The sequence below is a fragment of the Paroedura picta genome, chromosome 2 (genome assembly GCF_049243985.1).
Source record: "Paroedura picta isolate Pp20150507F chromosome 2, Ppicta_v3.0, whole genome shotgun sequence".
Classification (NCBI taxonomy): Eukaryota; Metazoa; Chordata; class Lepidosauria; order Squamata; family Gekkonidae; genus Paroedura; species Paroedura picta.
Window position 1 is genome coordinate 112,778,181 of NC_135370.1, and position 22,462 is coordinate 112,800,642.

Genomic DNA, 22,462 nt, shown 5'->3' on the forward strand with positions numbered 1-22,462 from the left:
CAACACTCTTTCTCAATTGATTCACACATCTCTGCACAATCCTTCTGTCTCGTAAGGTGATAGAATAAAATACAGGTCCTGTTAAGTATACTCATAGTAGCAAGTATCCACAAAGGGCCCCAAACTAAGGTTTTAACATAGACTGCATCTCCAATCATAAAAAATGTTGTTTTGCTTGTTTTTCATTATGCTGTTTCAGTTGCTACTGTTTATGATGCATATGTCTTGTCAGATGTGTGTAACCAATTGAATCTGGACCTCCACCCATTACCAGTTCAGCTGGAGGTAAACCTATGGTAGAATGTAGTGAAATTCTATAACTGAAAAAAAACCACCTGTTCTCCCTTTTATGTGTTTCTCAGATGTGTGGACTCTAACTTGGGCCTTATCAGACTAACTCAGACTTATCAGAAGTATATCTTTTTTTTTTTGCTACAAATTGTATCTTGCAAGGACCCTGTGCATAACAAACATCTGTTTTACCTCAGACTCTTTGGGGGGTGTTCCATTTGCAGAAATTCAAGGATGGTAACATTCAATTTGTACAGGACAGGGGATGGGGGCTCCTACCATGACAATTTATTTTAACATATCCTCTTATTCTAACACATATGAACAGTGAAGGGGTATAACTATTAAATCTTAGACACATTATTAAGATGACATAATATTTGAAACAAAGAAGTAAATTTCAGTCATAAGAGTAGCACAAATGCTTTCTAACTCAAAAGAGAGACACTTCTATCAAGACAGATCAAATATTACAAAAGGAAAATGGTTATCATTCCTTTCTGAACTTGACACCAGATAATTTCCAAAAGAATTAACAGTCTTAGTTTAATTCATATGAACATGGTTATACAACAAGGTATCAAGAAGTAATGACAAAAATGATAAAGAAGTTTTAAACATTTTGTATCCCAATCTCCATTTCCGAAGTCAAGAAAAAAAAAAGACTAAGTAAAATAAAAACATCTAGTACTAGAGTTGATAATGGGTGTTTGTTTACTCAGTAATCAAATAGTGTGTGTCTTATCACTCAATTCCTTTGGAAAACAAACAGTTTTGTAATTATTAAGTTTGTATTTTGCTCCTTTATATGTTACTAGACTGTAAGGGTGTTGCCCAGCCCCCCCCCTCGCATGCCCTGTGGCTACGCAGGCCGGAGAAGTCGCTGGCTGGAGGCATGCGACGTGTCAATGGGCAAGGCCCCACTCGGCAAGTCCCGAGTGCCATCCTGGAAGGTGCTCGTGGGGATGGGCGGTGAGCTGTCTGGAGTGGGCATAGGAGGTGATGGCAGCTTGTGCCACAGGCGAATCCCAAGCCTGCTGGGGAAGCCGCCTCCTTCCCCAGACAGCGAGAGGGCGTGGTGGAGCAGGGGTCACAGCTGCCCCCAGCCCCTGCATGCCCTGGAGTCTCCGAGAGTGGCTTCCCCTCTCTAGCCCCCAGCAGGTACCCTCTTCTTGGCAAGCAAGCAAGCGAGGCGAAGCGGGACCCACTTCCCACTCTGCCGGCGAAGCTCCCGTGTGATGGGCTTACCCCTATTGACAGCAAAGGCAGGATGCATCTTGGCGACAGTGATGACCAAGATGATGGGCAGGAAGAACTGCTCCTTCCGCAGTGGCTGTAGCATGGCCATGGTGTACCCCTGTGAGAGGAGTGGGGCCCTGCAAGACTGGCCTCCAGGCCCTGCTGGCCACCAGCTCTGCAGCGCCAAGCGATGGTGCACTCCAGGGAAGGTGCTCTTGCCGAGGTGGCTAGCAGGAGGGATCGCGGCCTGCAACAGGAAGCATCCCTGTGGACGTGGCCAAAACTTCCGCGCAGCAGCTAATAGACACGCATCAGCTGTTCTCGGGCGGGTGGGGGATGGATGGCAAGAGAAAGAGAGTCCTGACCTACAGTGGCAAGAGCTGGGGTTGGCACGACCTCCATCCGCAAAGCATAGGGACAATTTGCCCCTGGCTGGGTTTGTGGTCAGGGGGTGATTGGGATGTTCTTCGCGCCTCCCAACTGATTCAAGCTGCAGCCAGTCAAGTGCGGGCCAATTGGCAAGTGCTTTGCTGGAATTGCTGTCACTCCGGGTGAGGGGCCAATATGCGTTGGCCCCAATCCCGGACATGTCCAGCCAACCCTGAGCTTAACGTTTTATTTAAGAGGAACGATAGAAGATCTGGAAAAAGCATAAGCCTCATGCCTCTTTCCCACTTACACAGGATCATTCAAAAATTTTTTAATAACAATAAAATTGAAATGTATGATAATAATTTAATATCTATTAATCTATGATATACTACTGAGATTGATATTTGTGCTGGCTTTATTCCATTGAATAAGCAGATATATTAATTGGATTGGAGTTAAGAGTACAAGAGGGGTTACTGAAAATCATCATTATATATAATTTCTGATGAATTTAACATATGAATGAATTAATTATATTTTGATTAATGTCAGTTAAACTGAGACCTTTCAAAAAAGCACTAAAAAAGAAAAATATAACAGAAACTATCTCTGATCTCAGAAGAAAAAAAACAATGGCCTATGCAAAAAGAAATCCTAGAAAGGTGAAGAAGAAGAAGAAGAAGAAGAAGAAGAAGAAGAAGAAGAAGAAGAAGAAGAAGAAGAAGAAGAAGAAGAAGAAGAAGAAGAGGGAACAGACACTGCTCAAATATTGCGTGGCTTAGACAGACGTAACAAAGAAATGAGAAAACTAACTGAAGGGCTGCATAAAGAAATTCTAGCTGTCAGGAAAGAAGTAATAGACACTAAGAAAGAGCTGTCAGACAGAATTTATGATCTTAACAAATCTGTGGATTCCCACACAAAATGAATTAACGAGGATAGTACCAAAGTCCTAAAAGGGGAAACAAAAGTGACAGAATTAAGACTGGAAAAGAGAAGAAAAATTTGAGGTTTGAGAAATTCAAACAAGGGCATGACCCCTCTTGGCAGGTCCCGAGTGCTGTCCTAGAGGGTGCTATGGATTAGAATCATAGAACCATAGAGTTGGAAGGGGCCATACAGGCCATCTAGTCCAACCCCCTGCTCAACGCAGGATCAGCCCTAAGTGCTATGGTTGAATGCTATGGATTATGTTCAAAGTTTGAGAAATTCAAACAAGGACAAAGTACATAAGAATCAAGGGTGTTTCAGAGGACTTTGGCAAAAAGATTTGCAACAGGAAATAACTACTGTATTAAAGGTGATGAGGTTAAAGTTGATAAGGCATACAGAGTCTTCTCTAAAGCAGGACTACATAAGAAACAACCAAGAGAACCTGGGATAAAATTTGATAGTAAGCTGGTGAGAGATTCTGTATTGGAGATGAAATGTTCTGATCCCTTAAAAGTCTCAAGGCAACATGCTCCAAGATCTTCCGATAGATACTCTTCATAAAAGAGCTCAGTTTCACGTTTTATGCCAAATTCTCATAAAGAAGATCAGATACTTTCGGGAAATACCTTTTACTCTGAAAGTCATATTATCTATGTAAAGGCAGATTATCAAAATACTCCAGCAAGCACAGGATTTTGTCTCAGGAGGCAGGGAGAAAGATTCCATCTCTACCCCAACCTCCAACCCAACCTCCACAAACAGGTACATCGACCTCTGGGTAAAATATGGAAAAACTATATCAGTAAATGTCTATGGTTTAAATTTACTATCAGTATATTTCAATGGTTTAAATGCACCAGCTAAAAGAATGAATTTTTTAATTCAGCTTAAGAAACAACATATAATTTGCTTACAGGAATCACATATCAAACAAAAACATGTGAAAGTTTTAGAATTCAAAAGGCTTCACAAAGACATAATTCTTATTCAACGATTGATCAATGCTGGCTTTCCAAGTTGTTATTTCCAATGGTAAGTGATGCAGAGATATAACCTAATACTTTTGCTGATTATGGAACAACATTATAGAATTTTAAATCAAAAAGTAAGCACTCAAGAAATAATGCAATAGCAACAATGAAACCTTCTAAAGCACCTGGACCTGACAGCTTACCGGCCGAATTCTATAAAGCCATGATTCATGTAATAACACTGGTACTACTTCAACTGATGGACAAAATTATAGATACATCAGATAGATTGATTCCAGAATCTTGGGAGCAAGCTTCAATAGGCCTCATACAGAAGGAAGGGACAGATCATCCTTGCCACAATCTTATAGAGATCTAATTATTGAATGTGCATTATAAAATTTTTGAAGAAAGACTAAAGAGATGTATCAGCAATGTGGTGCATGAGAATCAAACAGGTTTCATGCAAAAAATATTTATGAAAAAACAATATTTACTTGGCGTTGAATGATATGGATTATGTTCAGAGGACACAGAAAGACGAAAACACTGCAGGAGCTCCAAGAAGCCTATTTGGATGAACAGAGAACTTCAAGAGGAACTAAGAAAGAAAAGGAAAATGTTCAGGAAATGGAGGGAAGGACAGAGCTCTAAAGAAGAGTACCTACAGGTTACTAGGCACTGTAGATCAATAATCAGAAAGGCCAAAGCTGAGAGTGAGCTAAGATTGGCCAGGGAAGCCCATTGTAACAAGAAAAGATTTTTCAGTTATGTGAGGAGCAAACGTAAAGTAAAGGAGGCAATAGGCCCACTGTTGGGTGCGGATGGACAAACTCAAACGGAAGATGCAGAGAAAGCAGAAAGGCTTAGTGCCTATTTTACATCTGTTTTTTCCCACAGGTCAAAGGGTTTAGGCACATCTAGAGATGGCAGTAGCCAAAGGATAGTGTCTGGGTGGCAGGTTAACATGGATAGAGAGGTTGTCGAGAGGCATTTAGCTGCACTGTATGAGTTCAAATCCCCTGGGCCGGATGAAATGCACCCGAGAGTACTCAAAGAACTTTCCAGATAACTTGCACAGCCCTTGTCCATCATCTTCGGGACCTCTTTAAGGACTGGAGATGTCCCAAAAAACTGGAAGAGAGCAAACGTTATTCCGATCTTCAAAAAAGGGAGGAAGGATGACCAGGGAAACTACAGACCAGTGAGTCTGACCTCTGTTGTGGGGAAGATAATGGAGCAGATATTAAAGGAAGTGATCTGCAAACATCTGGAGGACAATTTGGTGATGGTTTCCTTGGTTTCCTTTTCTGACCAAGTAACAGGTTTGCTGGATCGTGGAAATTCGGTTGATGTCATTTACTTAGATTTTAGTAAAGCTTTTGACAAGGTTCCCCATGATGTTCTGATGGATAAATTGAAGGACTGCAATCTGGATTTTCAGCTTTTAAGTGGATAGGGAATTAGTTAGAGAACCGCACTCAAATAGTTGTTGTCAATGGTGTTTCATTAGACTGGAGAGAGGTGAGTAGCGGGGTACCTCAGGGCTCGGTGCTCGGCCCAGTACTTTTTAACATATTTATTAATGATCTAGATGAGGGGGTGGAGGGACTACTCATCAAGTTTGCAGATGACACCAAATTGGGAGGACTGGCAAATACTCCGGAAGATAGAGACAGAGTTCAACGAGATCTGAACACAATGGAAAAATGGGCAAATGAGAACAAGATGCAATTTAATAAAGATAAGTGTAAAGTTCTGCATCTGGGTCAGAAAAATGAAAAACATGCCTACTGGATGGGGGATACGCTTCTAGGTAACACTGTGTGTGAATGAGACCTTGGGGTACTTGTGGATTGTAAACTAAACATGAGCAGGCAGTGTGATGCAGCGGTAAAAAAGGTGAATGCCATTTTGGGCTGTATCAACAGGGGTATCACATCAAAATCACAAGATGTCATAGTCCCATTGTATACGGCACTGGTCAGACCACACCTGGAGTACTTTGTACAGTTCTGGAGGCCTCACTTCAAGAAGGACGTAGATAAAATTGAAAGGGTACAGAGGAGAGCGACGAGGATGATCTGGGGCCAAGGGACCAAGCCCTATGAAGATAGGTTGAGGGACTTGGGAATGTTCAGCCTGGAGAAAAGGAGGTTGAGAGGGGACATGATAGCCCTCTTTAAGTATTTGAAAGGTTGTCACTTGGAGGAGGGCAGGATGCTGTTTCTGTTGGCTGCAGAGGAGAGGACACGCAGTAATGGGTTTAAACTTCAAGTACAGCGATATAGGCTAGATATCAGGGGGGAAAAATTCACAGTCAGAGTAGTTCAGCAGTGGAATAGGCTGCCTAAGGAGGTGGTGAACTCCCCCTCACTGGCAGTCTTCAAGCAAAGGTTGGATGCACACTTTTCTTGGATACTTTAGGATGCTTAGGGCTGATCCTGCGTAGAGCAGGGAATTGGACTAAATGGCCGGTATGGCCCTTTCCAACTCTATGATTCTATGATTCTAGGACACAACAACATATGGAGTTTATTTTTCTTGATGCATAAAAAGCATTTGACACTGTTCAATGGAACTTTTTATTAGCAAGTTTACAAACTATGGATTATGCAGAGAGGTTTTTGAATATGATGCAGCAAATATATCTAAAGCAGGAAGTGGGAATTTTGGTAAATGGCATGCTTACATCCCAAACAATTCAGATAATGAAGGGCATCAGGCAAGGATGTCCATTGTCTCCTTTATTATTTAACCTGGTCCTAGAAACTATAGCAACAAAAATACAAAATGGCAGATCTTCCAGTACTTCACATTGAATGACTTGACTAAGATGAAAAGCGATGCAGATTATGTCGTTTTTCTGTTAACTAATGTTGAAAGCTCTCTCCCACTATTATGGACATATTAAAAGACTTTGGCTATTATGCATGATACTAGCTCCAAAGCCCATTCCTGAGAACTGGAGCGTGTTCAAAGGAGGACAACAAAGATATGGCAGCCTTTTAAATACTTGAAGATGGTTATCAAATCCCCTCTCAGTTGTCTCCTCTCCAGGCTAAATAGACCAAGCTCCCCCAACCTTTCTTCATATATCTTGGTCACCAAACCCCTTACCATCTTTGTTGCACTCCTCTGGACAGGCTCCAGTTTGTCAACATCCCTCTTCAACTGGGGTGCCCAAAACTGAACACAGTACTCCATGAGGCCGAATCAGAGCAGAGTTAAGCGGTGCCATCACCTCTTGTGATCTGGACACAATACTCTGTATGATACAGCCCAAAATCCCATTTGTCTTTTCAGCCACTGAGTCACACTGCTGACTCATGTTCAATGTATAGTATACTAAGACTCCTAGATCCTTTTCGCACATGCTACTGCCATGACAAGTCTCCCCCATCTTATATTGGTGTATTTGGTTTTTCCTACCTAAATGCGAAGCGCCTTCTGATTGGGCCCTCACCAGGACAGACCAGAGTTCCCCCCACTCGGACGTCGCAAAGACAAAGTTCTGACAGGGCCAAAGTTTGACAGAGCCCGCCCACCCAGCCCAGCCAGGGGCAATCTGGAGACATCGTTGCCAGTCTGCTCCTGACCACCACAAAGAGACAAGGTCAGTAGGGCTGCAAAGGGGGATGAGAACAATGGCTTGGACAGTATGTGCCAGCCCTTTTTGCCCCAAAGCTGTCCTAACTGTCATGTCCAAATGTAACTTTGCCTCAGAACCCTGACAGAGCTGGCAGAAAGCTGGAGAGTGCGCTCCATCCCCCTCCCTTCAGCCCTGCTGCGAAGGAGCCTTTAACAGCCCCGGACTGAGGCATTTCCGAGAGCAACACACGGGAGCCTCAGGGCATGGGGGTGGGCATTCCTTTTGAGGGGGGGTGGAAGTTCTCCTGCCAGAGAAGCCACAGAAAAGCCCCTTCTCATTTAAAATACTGCTCTGGCCGGGGGTTAGACACAGCCAAGCCATGTGTATTTCTTCTTTGCAACTCTCTGCAGATTTGAGGTCACTGCACACTATTATTCTGCAGACAAAACTGGATGCTGTTGTGGAGGTTCTTTTGTCTCCTGTTTCATCTGCACAACAACCCTGTGTAGTAGGCCTCAATCTTTCAATTCAACAATAACCTGTGTGGGAAGCCTTAAAAGTTTCTTCTCTACCTTGTCCAAAGTAGCCCTTTCCGCCTGGGGAGCTGACCTTTATACTATGCAGGTGAGCTGTAATACCAAGAGCTCTCCAGGCCCCACTTGGAGGTTGGCTACCACTGGGTTGGAAATATTCCTGGAGGTTTGGAGGTGGGATTTCAAATCGTACAATGCCTCAGAGTCCAGCCTTCAAAGGAGTCATCTTTGCCTACATTTGGGAGGGAGTGGTGCAGGTGTGTCCCTCCTGGGCTATGGGCTATGGCCAGCCCTTACCAACAACTGTTTGTATTCTGGGGTGCAGACAGGCGGACCAGCATCAGTCCTGTGAGTCTGGAAAGTGAAGGAAGATCTAAATAAATATTTACAGCTGTTATCATGTTGGGTTTATTGTTGTTCTACTGTTATTGCTGTTGTCACGTGTGTTGCCTCATGTTATCTGTATTAGTTTCCTGTTCCCTGTAAACCGCCCTGAGCCTTTGAGGGAGGGCAGTATATAAAGATAGATAGATAGATAGATAGATAGATAGATAGATAGGTAGGTAGGTAGGTAGGTAGGTAGGTAGGTAGGTAGGTAGGTAGGTAGGTAGGTAGGTAGGTAGGTAGGTAGGTAGATAGATAGATAGATAGATAGATAGATAGATAGATAGATAGGCTTTGCCCCTAGTATGTGTGTGTGTATATATATATATATATATATATATATATATATATATATATATCTTTAAACCGCCCGTGGCGCCGTGGGCGCCACGGACTAAATAAATGGATAAGCGGTTCTAAGGCGGGATGTGGACCCTTCCTCAGGACAGACAATTGGAGGGACTGTCGATTGGTCCCTTCGATTCCCAGCCCAACTGTGAGCCGCACGCAGCGCGGCTCGCAGTTGCTCCCAGCCTGACGTGGCGAGAGGCGCAAAGCGCCTCTCACCGCGTCAGGCCGCTGCCCGAGGGAGTATATATATAATTTGTTAAACATTTATTGGATGATATGACCATATACAGTCATGCCAACCTGCCCTCCTCCCCCTCCCAAAATGATGAAGACCCTAGAGAGGGTGGGAAGAGGAGGGGCCCCAGGTGGCCATGTGCACTGCTTTGCTTCCCAACTATATTCTGCACGATTTTGCCACTTCTGGAGTTTCTTGAAGCCCGAAGAATGTTTCAGAGGTTTCTCATTGGCAAAAAAATTGAGAAACCGTGCTATAATCAGTGCATATTTCCATTGATCTCAATAAGAAAATGTTTTTAACTGTAACTTTTACATTTTCCATCCAATTAGACTTACACCTTTCACCCAATTGATCCCTCCTGCTAACTTTGTCTACTCTTTTCTAGGAAACTAAATTTCAATTTCATACAGGGAGGGGTACAAAGACCAGAATGTTCATTTTTTCCATCATTTCCAGAATCTTCAAAGCAGTTATAGAAGCATGTCAGCAAGGGGGCTAAATCCTCTCCTACAATACCTCACTTTTCTCCATTGATGTCATCATTTTTCTCTCAGCTTAGTTTTTTTTCCAGGATTTAAGCTACATTGCTGGGGGAGGGGGAAATCCTTTAGGATTGGTCAGGGTTTGTTCTCAATGTTGTTCTCTAGGCTTTTTAAAGGCTACATTCTCTTTTTATATATAAACAATAATCTTATTTCTTCTGTACAGGAGAATATTACCTGATGGGAAGATGTCTCTATAAATAAGCATCATTCCTTCAAGAGTTTCTATGCATAGCATTTCTTTAAATTTCCATGAATTATTTCATTGTCTCTACTGTCTTGGATAGAATTTCATAATTATATAAGCAAAATGTGGCTCTTTGTGCTTTTCATTTTCTGTGCTACACTAGTGTTATGTCTGCCTAGCTGCTAAAAGCACTTAATTCACTATTTTTGAATGCAGAATTGCAGACTGGGGATAGGGCTGGAGAAGAAGATGCATTTCCCCACCCCTCCCCCACCACCAAAAAAGTATAACAATATATAAGAAATCAATCAGGATAAGATTTATTAGGTCTTTTGCCATCCTTATTTTCATGTTTCTTCTTGTTCTTGGAAGTCACTCCTATCAGACTGTCTTCTAAATCACACTCATCCCCTTTTCCCTTCATTCCTTCCCCACACTATGTGCACATATGAAATCAGGCAATAAAGTGCCATAATAATGACCATTTATTAGGGCCACCAGAGATTAACAATGATCTTGGAATAAGAATATTAAACATATTAAAGGAAACACGACATTTAGTTCAAATTCATTAGTTAATTTCCAAGTAACCATTCTAAGTTAGAATATCCCATGAATGTACCTGTGATTTTTCAACACCAAGTAATATTCTCTGCTAAATCAATCAATCATTCCTAGTGTAAGATGATTCTACTTAAGTTCCATCCACAGTTAAATAGATGTAATTTAAACTGCAATTTTATACTGAAAAGTTAAAATGCTGTTGATGTAAAATAGTTGACAAACCGTATTCACTATTGTTTGGCATTGTAACATGTCTGAATTCCAAAGACATGAAACAAGTGAAATATACAAGGAATATCTGAAAACCAATTGAATATGAGTTATTTTCTCTTAATTATTTAGCTATTATATAAGTATTTGCAAAGTTCTTTTCAGTTTAAAAATCTACTATTTAACCATATTATATTTATTTTATATTGATTTTGATACATAGCAACTACAATACTGTCTAAATGTAGTCCAGAATGTTTTTACAATTATTCCACCAGTGCTAAGAAACAGAGCTCATTGTTTTCTACACTGAATGGCTAGCTCCACTAGACAAAATATTCACTAACCAAAATTATACACTTCAAAAATGTTTAACTTTATGAGGATTTTTACATGCATATCACCTAGTATTTTTGAAATTAGCAATTTTATTAATTTATAAAAAGCTAGAAGCATATTTTGCATAATAACATCCCAAATCAAATTTCATTCATGTCGTCTTTTTTTCTCTTTGCCAACTGCTTTCTCTTGAAGAACATTTACCTTTTGCATGCATTCAATAGGTTACCTCGTTGAATTAATTTCATCTTCTTTCCTTGACAATACAAAGTATACTAGCATTATCTTCCCTGCTCTGGTCCTTTGAATATGATTTTTTCCAACTCTGAAAAATTCTTCAGCAGAAAAGCATAATGATACTGTTCGGAAATTTAACAGCACATGTGGCATACTGTGCACAAAATTTCTCCTAGCAACTCTAGCTTGGCATCTTTATTCAAGCTATGATTCATGGTGCCATCTGTAGTTAGATACTGACAAGCAGTAGTCTTAGAATAGCTATTATACATTTGTTCAACAACTAGTTTTAGCATCTGCAAATATAAATCATGGGAAATGTCCGACAGTAATCATTCTATGAAGCACTATAACATTACTTGTTCAAAGATATGCCTGTTTCTCTATACAATTATGTGAAGACTAGGAATAAAGTCCAGTTGTTAAAATAGGCAGAGTAGGGTCATGGGGGGGTGTCGTCTCCCCGCACATAGGCGGGGAGAGGAGGAATCGTGGTGGCGTGGGGCTGGTGTGGGAAGGCTGGGAAGCGGCACAGCTTGTTGTGGGGATTGGGGGGGCTGGCGCGGGGGAGGGGGAGGGCCGAAACACATGTGCGGGATGCCGCACACACGTGGTGGAGGGGGTGGGGCGGGCCTGTGGGGGCGAACTAGGAAGGGGAACCAGGCATGCGTGAGAGTCCGCGCATGCCTGGCTCAGTCTAGTGCCGCAGCTGCAGCCGCGCAGGTGGCATGGCCTAGCCGCAGCTCTGGAGGAATGGCCGGAAAGGGGCGGTGAAGCAGAGGAGGAGGAAAAGGTCAGGAGGTGTGGGGCGAGCGGCGATCAGGTGGAGAAAGGCACAGTTGGGGTTGGGGTCGGGATCAGGGTATGGGTGGGAAGGGTGGAGCGGCGGTGGAGTGAGATGGGTCGGGTGGCTGTCAGGACATCGTGGCATGGCATCATGGCAGTAAGGGGTCTGGGGGGTAAGGGGGTTCGATGGGTGTGTCCATGTGCGTGTGTGTGTGCGTGCATGATGCTGAGCAAACAGCAGCGTGGTAGTAAAGGTTCTGGGGAGCAGGGGGTAGTTTTAGAAGGGGTGTGTGTGTGTGTGTGTGTTGCGTAGCAAGCGGCGGCGGTGCAGGATGGGGGTGAGGGGGGTAGTTGGGGGAAGGGGTCTGGGGTGAGAGGGGGTAGTAGGCAGCATTTGGGAGCGTATTTGGGGGTTGGGAAAGGAGCAGGGATGCCGCGTCCTTGCTCCTTTCCCTAGGCCAAGGGGAGGCCGCCGGGAGGACTCACTGTGTTGGAAGGCTGCTTGTTCTTCTGCGCGGTAAGTCCTCTGGCAGCCGGGCGAGGCCAATGGGGAGTGCTTGGCCCTGGAGTGGCACTCAGAGGGGCAAATCAGGAGCTGCTATGCTGCTCCTGATTCACCCCTCCGAGTTTTTATCATGGACAGGGCCCGCCCTAACTCCTCCCCATTAGCCCTTAGGGCTTTATTTTATCCACTCCACAGGAGCGGTTAAAGATAATATGTGCTTTTTGTCTACATGTCAGATATATACAAAGTCACTTTGGAACTATAATTACTACTGAATGGGGTCCAAAGATACATTAATTTAGTTTAGGGGTCAAAACAGAGAGCCAGTGGTGATGTACCAGAATCCTTTTGCCTTGACACCCAGGGATAGATCTCTAGCCAAGCAGCCAAGATTTTGTCAGGCTTGTAGGAGCCAGTGAGATGGGAGATGATAATTCGCACAGCCACCAGCTGAGTCCAGATTTGCACAGCCACCAGCTGAGTCCAGGACTGGCAGCACTGCTGGGGCTTTGCTTGCTCTAAGTCTGATTTCCTTCCCTGGGATTTCTGCTGACACACCAACATCTTCACAGGTCAATACTGCATTTTATGGGGTGGAGGACTTAGCCCAAAAAGGTTGCCTCTCCTTAATCTAGTTGCTCCAAGAATGACTACTACTATGTATTTTAAAGCAGTTTTCAAACCGCTTGGTGTAGTGTAGTAGTTAAGAGTGGCAGCCTCTAATCTGAAGAACTGGATTTGATTCTCTGCTTCTCCACATGTAGCCAGCTAGCTGACCTTGGGCTAGTCACAGTATTCTCAGAGCTCTCTTAGCCTCACCTACCGCACAAGGTGTCTGTTGTGGAGAGATGAATGGTAGGAGATTGTGAGCCGCTTCAGGTAGGAAAAAGTGGGGTACAAAAACCAGCTCTTCCCTCTTCTTTTTTCCAGGTATGCCTGGATTTCTCAATAAGAAGTTTAGTAATGGCAGACAAGCTTTTCTGATAAATAAATGGCCACTTCCAAAATTCTCTTACCATGTACTGCCGCCAGAAATGGTGTAATATGCAATATTGGTTCACACAGAATTAATTAAAGCCAACAATGAAATATTTGTAACATTTCCTCCCAAAAGATGCACATGTCAAAATACAGGCATTCCATGGCAGACATGCACAGGAAGGTAAGTTTATGGGATGGATTGAAAGAATGCATGAAGCATGCTCCAGAGGGCACCTTTGTCAAGACTCAAGGGGGTGGCAGGTTACAGTGGATATGAGTGTCCTGCATAGTGCAGGGGGTTGGACTAGATGACCCATGTGGCCCCTTCCAACTTCTATGATTCTATGAGTCTATGCTTCTAATAATACTGGGCATTGCAGCTCTTGTATGAGGTTTGAAGTAGGTCAACAAGAGCTGCTGCAGCACAATAAGGGAGCAGAGGGCGGTACTGAGAATGGCCCTGGGGGCAAGAGCTGTCAGCATCAAGATGAGAAGTGCTCCACAGAGAGAGGGGGAAATTTGATGGGGGACTCCTTGCAGAAACTTAGGGAAGAGTGTCCAAGGTACAACCCTTTCTCTTGATAACTTAAACGGCCATTCTGTCCCTTGAATTCAGAGTATTATCTCTCTGTATGCTGGAATTCCTTGCATAAGAGAACACAGTTAAAAACTGTTTCTATATTACAAATAACTATGATTACATTAGAACTATATGTCCTGAATGCCACAACCAATTAGAGTTTCTAGGGCTGAACTATTTGTTTCCAACAAACCATCACTGTATTTTCTGAATTGATTTGGATAGGGATGGGTATGAACCAGAAAAATGCTGAACCACAAACCAATCTCTGACCGATTATGCACGGGCCGGAACACTCGCAGGGCATCAGGGAAAATCCCTTATTATGCACGCCGCCACTGCCAGCATGGGCATGTCCCGGCCCAAGCCCTTGGAAGACCCGTGTTAACGGAATGCGGGTTCTTCCGGAGTCCTGGAACTCCTGAGCCCTGTGCATAATCCGAGGAGCCAGGCTAAAAGCTTGACAATATAAAGTATACTAGCATTATCTCCTCCCCCTGATCTACAGCATCCCTGCAGGGATGCCTCTCACCTCTCACCTCCATGGCTCTGTGGAGCTGACAGGAGTGACCCTCACCCCCGCCATGGTGGGAGAGCAGCATGCTGCTCCCCACCATCCTGCAGTGGGGTCCCCCTGCCCCCAATCCCTCCCAGCCACTGGCAATACTTACTGTGCTCCCAGCTCTTCTGGCTCCATGTTGCGTGCGCGGGGCCGTTGCACCGGTACCGTTGGCGGAGCTCTGCTCCTGTGTGTACACGGGGGACGGCGGGGCTTTTGGTCCTGCTGCAACGGCATGGCTGCAGCGCAGCGTAGCTGCCGCCATGCATAATCAGTCTATGAGTAAAACCAAACTGAACATTGTTGATGACAAGGTCTGATACCAGACTCAAACTTCTTATGTCTGTTTGTTAACTCTTAGAATCAGAGAAACATAAGAGTTGTAAAGTACCTTCAGAATCATCTAGTCCAACTCCCTGCAGAATACAGAAAATTCACAACTACCTGCCCACCCACAGTGACCACAATTCCATGTCCAGATAATGCCCCCCCTCAAGAAAAAAATGAGAATCCCTGGCCCAGTCTAGCCTGGAGGATATTTTTCTCCTGACCCCAAAATGGTGATTGGCATTGAAAGGAACTACCCTGAGCCTCAGGGGAGGGTGAGATACAAATGTAATAAACAAACAAACAAATATAATTTCCCTGGACATGCAAAAAAGGGCTACAAGAGCCAAGTACTGGCACAATCCCTTCTGTCCATGCACTTACAATCTGCCTAAATTCACAGAATCAGCATTTCTTCAGACAGCTATCAGTATGTTTATTTATGGCCTACAGATCTTGCCTACTGCCTTAATCCAGTCCCATCTATTACCACACAGCCTCTTATGCATCTTCATTCCAGCCAGCCCTTCCTGGCAACTAAAACCTCTGCCCTCTCTCTACCTGTATGTAATGGTTGAGGATATTCTGATTCACTGTAACTGATGAAGTGTGCAGGCACACAAAAGCTCTCACCTTGAATAAAACATTGTTGGTCTTAAAGGTGCCACTGAACTCAAATTTTGTTTTGCAGCTTCAGACCAACATGGCTACACACCTAAGCTCTCAGAGAACTGTGACTAGTCAGGTTCATCCAGGTTACTGCATATGGGGGAGTGAAAATCAAACCAGATTAAAGTCCACTATTCTTTAACCACTACACCATGCTGATTCTGCATGATTAAGACTGCATTCCTATCGCTCTTAGCAAAGAATGTACAAGAAAAATCTGAAATCTCTTATGGTTTAACATTTGAATAATTAACATTTGATTAGAAGAGCAAACACTATAATGTACATGCATGTAGAATTATATACATATTGTTATGGTGAAATCTAGTTCAGTTTGGAAAGAACTTTCAAAGCTAGTAATTATATCATCTTTATTTCTATTTATATCACTGAACTGTCATTTTACAGATAGCTTAATTGAAATTAAATAATGCTTAGTTTCAACACCATTACCAGGTGCTTTGCATGGGATCCACCAAACAGCTTTTCACTCTTAGAAAAGAGGATGGCTTAAGAAGCCCTACACCTGTGCGTGTCCCAATTGGCCTGCTGTCCAGAAATGAAGTCCGGATAGTCCCTGCCCACTCGCCCCTTGCCAATATATTAACAGTGCAAGCTGTTACAGAGATAGATAAATAGATAGGTAGGTAGGTAGGTAGGTAGGTAGGTAGGTAGGTAGGTAGGTAGATAGATAGATAGATAGATAGATAGATAGATAGATAGATAGATAGATAGATAGATAGATAGATAGATAGATAGATAGATAGATAGATAGATAGATAGATAGATAGATAGATAGATAGATAGATAGATAGATAGATAGATAGATACTCCTAACCATTTGGAAAAACCTTTTCAGGGCCCTTACAAAACCATGGTTGAGAAAGCCTGTTCTATAGCATTTATTCATGGTTGATCCAGATATCAAGGTTATGGCACAGGATGGGAAATAAGTCAATACTTCAGGGCCAAGTATTTCTGGAAGATTGCACAAAGCTGTACAGTAAAAGGGAAGTTCTACCCATTCAGGGTAGAATGCTGGATCACATAAGCCTTCTTGTCCATTTCCAGCATTGTCTGACCTGACAGAACTTCTGGGGATACAGTATGTTGAGAATTGTTAGGGAACTGAATGTGACAAGATCAGTAGGATCCGTTCCTTGATGTAATTTAATCAAGGCAGAAGTATGTCATATTAGTCCATTGCTATATGATTGATTGCGCTGCAGGTAGGATTACCAGGCATGGCCTGGGAACTGGTGGGGGGTTGGGGACATGGGGAGTGGCAGAACCATCACTTCCATGGGAAATCTAGAAGTGACATAAGCCCTTACTAGGAATCACTGGAGACCCTATGGTACAGATTTCTGGAGAAGAATGACTTTCCAGATTTTCCACAGAACATGCTCTTGGCCTGACAGTGATTTTTTAAAAACATTTTCTCCTACTGCTACTTTGATTAGCAATAGGAAGAGAGGGTTGCTGGTGGGAGTTCTGCCCCAACAGCAGGAGGCCAGTCAACCCTACTTGTGAGGTTGGAAGCTATAAAGCCATGTTCAGGTCTTTATTTGGACAACACAGTGTAAGAAAAAGGGATATGAGAACCTGCAGAAAGGGCAGTATGTATGTGTGGGTTTTCAAGTTTATCTTCCTTTTGCAGACTACAATATAATGGAACCCCCAGGTCAAATGCATTCTTTTCAGGTAACCTTTCATTACACACAGTCTCTGACATTTTCTTTTGTGGACTCTGGCTGCTGAACTGGATACCACTGACAGCACGTCTCTGAGATTCCCCCCAACTGTTTGCCACCCCTTATTCAACATTTATGCAGCATTTCCTTACAGGATTTGATTTAGCCTGAAAGGCCTGCAGGTTGATTAGTATGGCAGTTGCCCTGTAATAACGCAGTTCATATGGTGAGCTGGGAATAAACAGCAGAGTAAGTGGGATGATGAGCATCTATGGTTTGATTGCTTCTACGAAAACAAAATTGCATTGGGTATTGTTTTAAAATAGTCACTCCTTAAAATACATGACATGGATTTCTTAACCATTTTATGACAGCAGTCTTTAAAAACTACCTGCTCTTAGCCACAAACCAAGATGACTATTTCAATGCCCTTCCATTAACCACCAGAAAAGAAAGCCCAGTATTGCAACTTCACCTCCTAAACTGGAAGCCTTTTATCTACTATGACATTTTCTAACAATTATCAGGATAACACACACACACACACACACACACACACACACACAGACCAAATAAAAATCCAGACAATCTTTTTTCCCTTAACTTTTCAAAAAGGGTATTTTAAATTAGAGGTCTGATAAAAAAATTAAATGCAGTATCTAAAAATAGCTAATGAGTGTGGGCACTTGATATTTTGCTTAGAGTTCACTATTTTAACATACTGATTATAGGATGAGTATTTAGTATTCAAAATTCCATTAACAAAAGATCCCTTTGTAATTCTGTAACAGTTCCATTTGTATTTTCTGATCAAGTGGGTCAAGTTTTAAAAAGGCAGTGACTTACAAAGGTGCACATAGTATAAACAGGGACTGTGTAGCACTTTTACTTCACAAACAAATTTACCAGTGCATTGGCAGTCATGCCAGTCTCTGTCTAACATCCTACAGAAATGTAAAATTTCTAGAGAGGTTTGTTTCAGAAAAAAATGGAGTGGGAAAGCAATATACAGTATTTTCAAGAATATATCACTTGAAGCATATGTAATACTTTCTTATTATCAAACCTAAACTTTTTTTCTGCTTTAACAACATAAAATGTTGTTATATGTCTTATGCATATAAAATCTACAATATAAAATCATTAACATGTTGATATTTAAAAGTATAAATATTTTCATTTTCTAAAAGCAAGAGGGAGAATATAAACTGCTACATCCTATATTTTCCTTGGCATGTATGTTTTAATTTCTGTTATCCTAGAAGTAGGGGAAAAAACAATTTGTAAACAGAAACCACAAATCCTATTGTAAACAAAAGGAAGTGTTTATGATAGGAATAATGTCAGTAGAAACAGCAAGAGTCCAGTAGCATTTAAAAAACTAAATAACACTGTAGTGAGATATGAGTTTAGGATCATTAGCAGCATGTTTGTATATTGGATAAAACTTTAAAACATGAAAACTCTGAATTATTCAACAATATACTATCATCACACAAACTATAGCATATTAATTATAGAGACAATTAATCACATTTAAACCATTGATATATCCTTGAAAATATTGTATATTTCTACAATATTCATAGAAATTATCATTCTCTAATGCTATAGATTGCCTTGAACAAATATTTTCATGCTATACATTTTGAGTTGAAAAAACGTTGTCCTAAACTTATTTCATTCAAAAAGAAAAAAATAATAAAAATTAGTTCCAGTGCTTCCCCAAATTCCCATTTTTCCCCATTGGATGGGGGAGAGGGGGGGACAGTCTTGTCTTTCCCCAACATTTTCCACTTTTTTCTGGTACTTCAACACAGAAGTGTTGTATCTCATGCCTCACTACCTTGTTTCGTCCCAATGTCAATCTACAGCTCTGCTTCTGAGTTGATTGGTGTATCGACTATATACAGACTATATGAGGATTCCTCTGGCAGCTATTCTGACCTCAAAGAAGAGAGGGTGATATTCAAACAAAGTGAAGTTTAATGCACAGCAATTTCATTGCTACATCTAGACTTTAGTCACCCCTTCCAGAGAAAGGATATCTCCGAGTCATAAGTATCAATAAACACAAATGTTTCAGTCTGATTTAAATTTACCTGGAAAGGAGACTGACTGTTATAGTTCTTTAATTCCTTGTTGGCTCCTCGCAACAGCAAAACTCTTGCACAGCTTTCCTATAGATTTAAAAAAAAATGTTTGTTATAGTTTGACAGAACTCAGCTGTTATTTAATGAAAGTGCTCAAACAAAAGAGATGAAAATGATTGGCATAAGCTCATTTATAAAGGCAGAGTGGGTGTGTCTGCAGCCCTGATACAGGTTACAGCAGCCTTTCTCAATATTTTAACAGTGAAGTAACCCCTGAAATATTCTTCAGGCCTCAAGTAACCCCATAAATGATGCCCTACTCGCCGTGTCTCCCTGCCACCCTCTTAGAAATCACATGTTTACAGTGTGCATGGCATCACTTCACTCATAAAATAAAATGCTTGATTTAAAAGAAGTTTGTTTTATTTTGGTGTGTGCAGTACTATCTAGGCCTGCTCCCATCCAGCCCAGCACCCCCACACTGTAGACTGCTGCCAGCCTCCTCACTGGATCCTTGCTGAGGCATTGGTGAGGGAGAGCTCAGCTTTGGCGAGGCATGGGAGAGCTCAGCCAGCCCCAACTGCTCCATCCCTCCAGGGACCACCACCCAAGAGGAGGGTGGGGCTGCTAGCCCCTGGACTGCACTGCAGGGCCAACACCCCAAACAGCTGGGATAGCAGCGCAGCAAGCCCAACCACCATTGGCTCTACAGCCTCTCAGAGCATAGTCTGACAGCTGGTCACACAGAACAGAACAATCACATGGGACATGCCAGTCTGCAATTCTGTGCCTGCTGGGAGGCAGGAATGCTGAACTGGGAAAACTGGATGGGGTGCTCAGAACATCCCTTTGTAAATTTGGGGGGAGGGGTCAAGGCAGGAAATGGCTAGGGATAAAAGGAAGAGCAGGAGAGCAGACAGGTGTTGGATTCAAAGAGTGAAAGAATGGAGAGCAGACAACTACATGGAGGACAAGGAGGTGAGAATGAGAGTCCATTTGAATCTGCCCTGAAACATTCCTCAGGCTTTGAGAAACCCTAGAAGTGGTGTGATCATGCAGAATATGGTTGGCAAGCATAGCTGTGTACACACCCACTCAGGGCCTCTCCCCTTCCCACTCCCTCCAGGTCCATCATTGGCCATATATATAAAAGTTAATGAATTCCCACCCATTCAGGAAACCCTTCCTGGGCCATCAAGAAACCCCAGGGTTTCATGCAACCCTAGTTGAGAAATCCTGAGTTTGACCCTAAGAAGATTACAATGTAATGTGTTTCACATTTTCTCATCCGCTGCCTGTGGCCTCAGGGCTACCTAGACCTTAGTCCTGTGCTCATAAAGGGAAAAAATGGATAACTATACAGAGAAAGATATCTCACAACTTAGTTATCACCGTGTTCATACTAGATCAGAAGGGTTTCTATGTCATTTCTGGGGGAAACCTGAAGAGATGTAGGGTTGCTCCAGGACTTCCTGTAAACCTTGTGGTAAAACCATACAGTTTCCAGCCATCCTTAGAGCTGGATTTTTACAGCCATTATGTAGCAACAGCTTTGATGTCCTGTTTTTTTTTTTTTGTTTTATTTTTCTCACACCAACACTTGGAACAGTAGCAGGCAAAGAGGGCTGTCAGCAGGAGATCTCCTGCCATAGTGGGAGATCTGGCAGGCCTACTTCATAGTTACAGAGTATAGGCTAAGACTGCCATTTTCCAGGTGGGGCCTAGAGTTCTCCTGGAATGAAAAATGATCTGTTCTCCTGGGAGAAATGGCAGTTTCTGGTAAGAATTTCACAAGCCAGATTTTGCAAACCTAGCCTAAACTCATAAGTGTTTTAGTTTGCTTTCACTGTCTTTTTTATGTATTTTATTTATTTACTAGCCTTAAAGCCCATTGCATCCAGGAATGCAACGGGCGCTAGCAGTGCTCCCTCCCCCCCGAGGGCAAGGCCACCACCTTACATGGTGTTCCCACTGGCGGGCGGGACATGCGGACGGGACATGCAGGCAGGCGGCGGTTGTGCTGGAGGGCCTGTTGTTGGCCAGCACAATGGGTGCGCAGCTGATCTAGGTGGCACAGCCAGTGGCCGACGGGTCATTGGACAGGCAAGGCAGGGCAGCGCAGGAGCAGCCACCTCAGTAGGTAAGTAGGGCCTGGCCGTGAGGCTTGGTGAGTGCTTTGTGGCCAGTCGAGCAGCTCACAGCACCTGACACTGATGCCGCTGGACAACCTTGTGTTCCCGCTGGCTGCTGGGGTGACAGCCCCGCAGTTGGTTGGCCTATGGTGGCCGCCAGAGCTCACATTGATCGGCAGCTGAGGCTGCGCAGGAGCACCCCCCTTAGAGGCCAGGCAGGGTCTGGGCACACTCCACCCACAGGGGCCTTTTGTAAATATTAAGGAGAACAAAGGTAAGGATTATATTTCTATACCAACCTCCTGTAAGGCTCAGGGCAGTTTACATAAAACATAGGGGTATACATTGTAACAGTAAAAATAATCATAACACTAACAATAACATTAAGAACCAGTATTGAACAATAATATGACAATTGACAATACAATAGACAGTATCCATAGGGGGTCAGTTGGGTTCAGGATGTGGAAGGATGTCTGCGATGTCTGGGGAGCCAGCTGAATGGTGTTAGGCCTGTCAGCCTCAGCCAAATGCCTGGCAGAGGAGCTCCCTTTTACAGGATCTTGGGAAATGTGGGAGTTCAGGAAGGGCCCTTATCTCTTCAGGGAACTTGTTCCACCAGGTGGGGGCCAGGACAGAGAAAGCTCTGGCCCTAGATGAAGCCCAGCGTGCTTCTTTGGGACCAGGGATCACCAGCCAGTTGGTGGTGGCAGAACGTAATGCTCTTCAGGGAGTATAGGCAGAGAGGCAGTCTCTCAGATGCACTGGGCCCAGACCATGTATGGCCTTGAAGGTGATTACCAGAACCTTAACCTGATCTGGAATTCATCCGGGAGCCAGTGCAGTTGTTGAAGGGCAGGCCAGATGTGGGACCGCCATGGTGTGTTTTTGAGGATTATGGCCACAGCATTCTGGACCACTTGCAGTTTCCAGGTAAAGGGAAGGCCTGCATAGAGTGGGTTATAGAAGTCCAGTCTAGAGGTGACTGCTGCAAGGATCACTGTGGCTAGATGTTCTGGGGGCAAGTAGGGCACTAGTAGCTCGGCCTGGAGCAGATGGTAGAAGGCCTGCCATGCTACTCTCATGACCTGTACAGCTACAGATAGTTGCACTCCATCCAGGTTCAGTAGGCACGCTTCCTCACTTGGACCCT

At 43.3% G+C, this 22,462-nt stretch overlaps 1 protein-coding gene across 5 annotated transcripts in view; it reads right to left on the reverse strand.

Annotated features, from left to right (window-relative positions):
- The window catches only part of SHANK2 (SH3 and multiple ankyrin repeat domains 2), a 510,912-nt gene that overhangs the window by 385,478 nt on the left and 102,972 nt on the right, over window positions 1-22,462 (reverse strand). For all 5 annotated transcript variants that reach the window (XM_077322114.1, XM_077322109.1, XM_077322108.1 and 2 more), the window contains one exon: window positions 19,187-19,264. In XM_077322114.1, coding sequence (XP_077178229.1) covers window positions 19,187-19,264 — 78 coding nt within the window. The remainder of the gene's footprint in view (window positions 1-19,186; window positions 19,265-22,462) is intronic.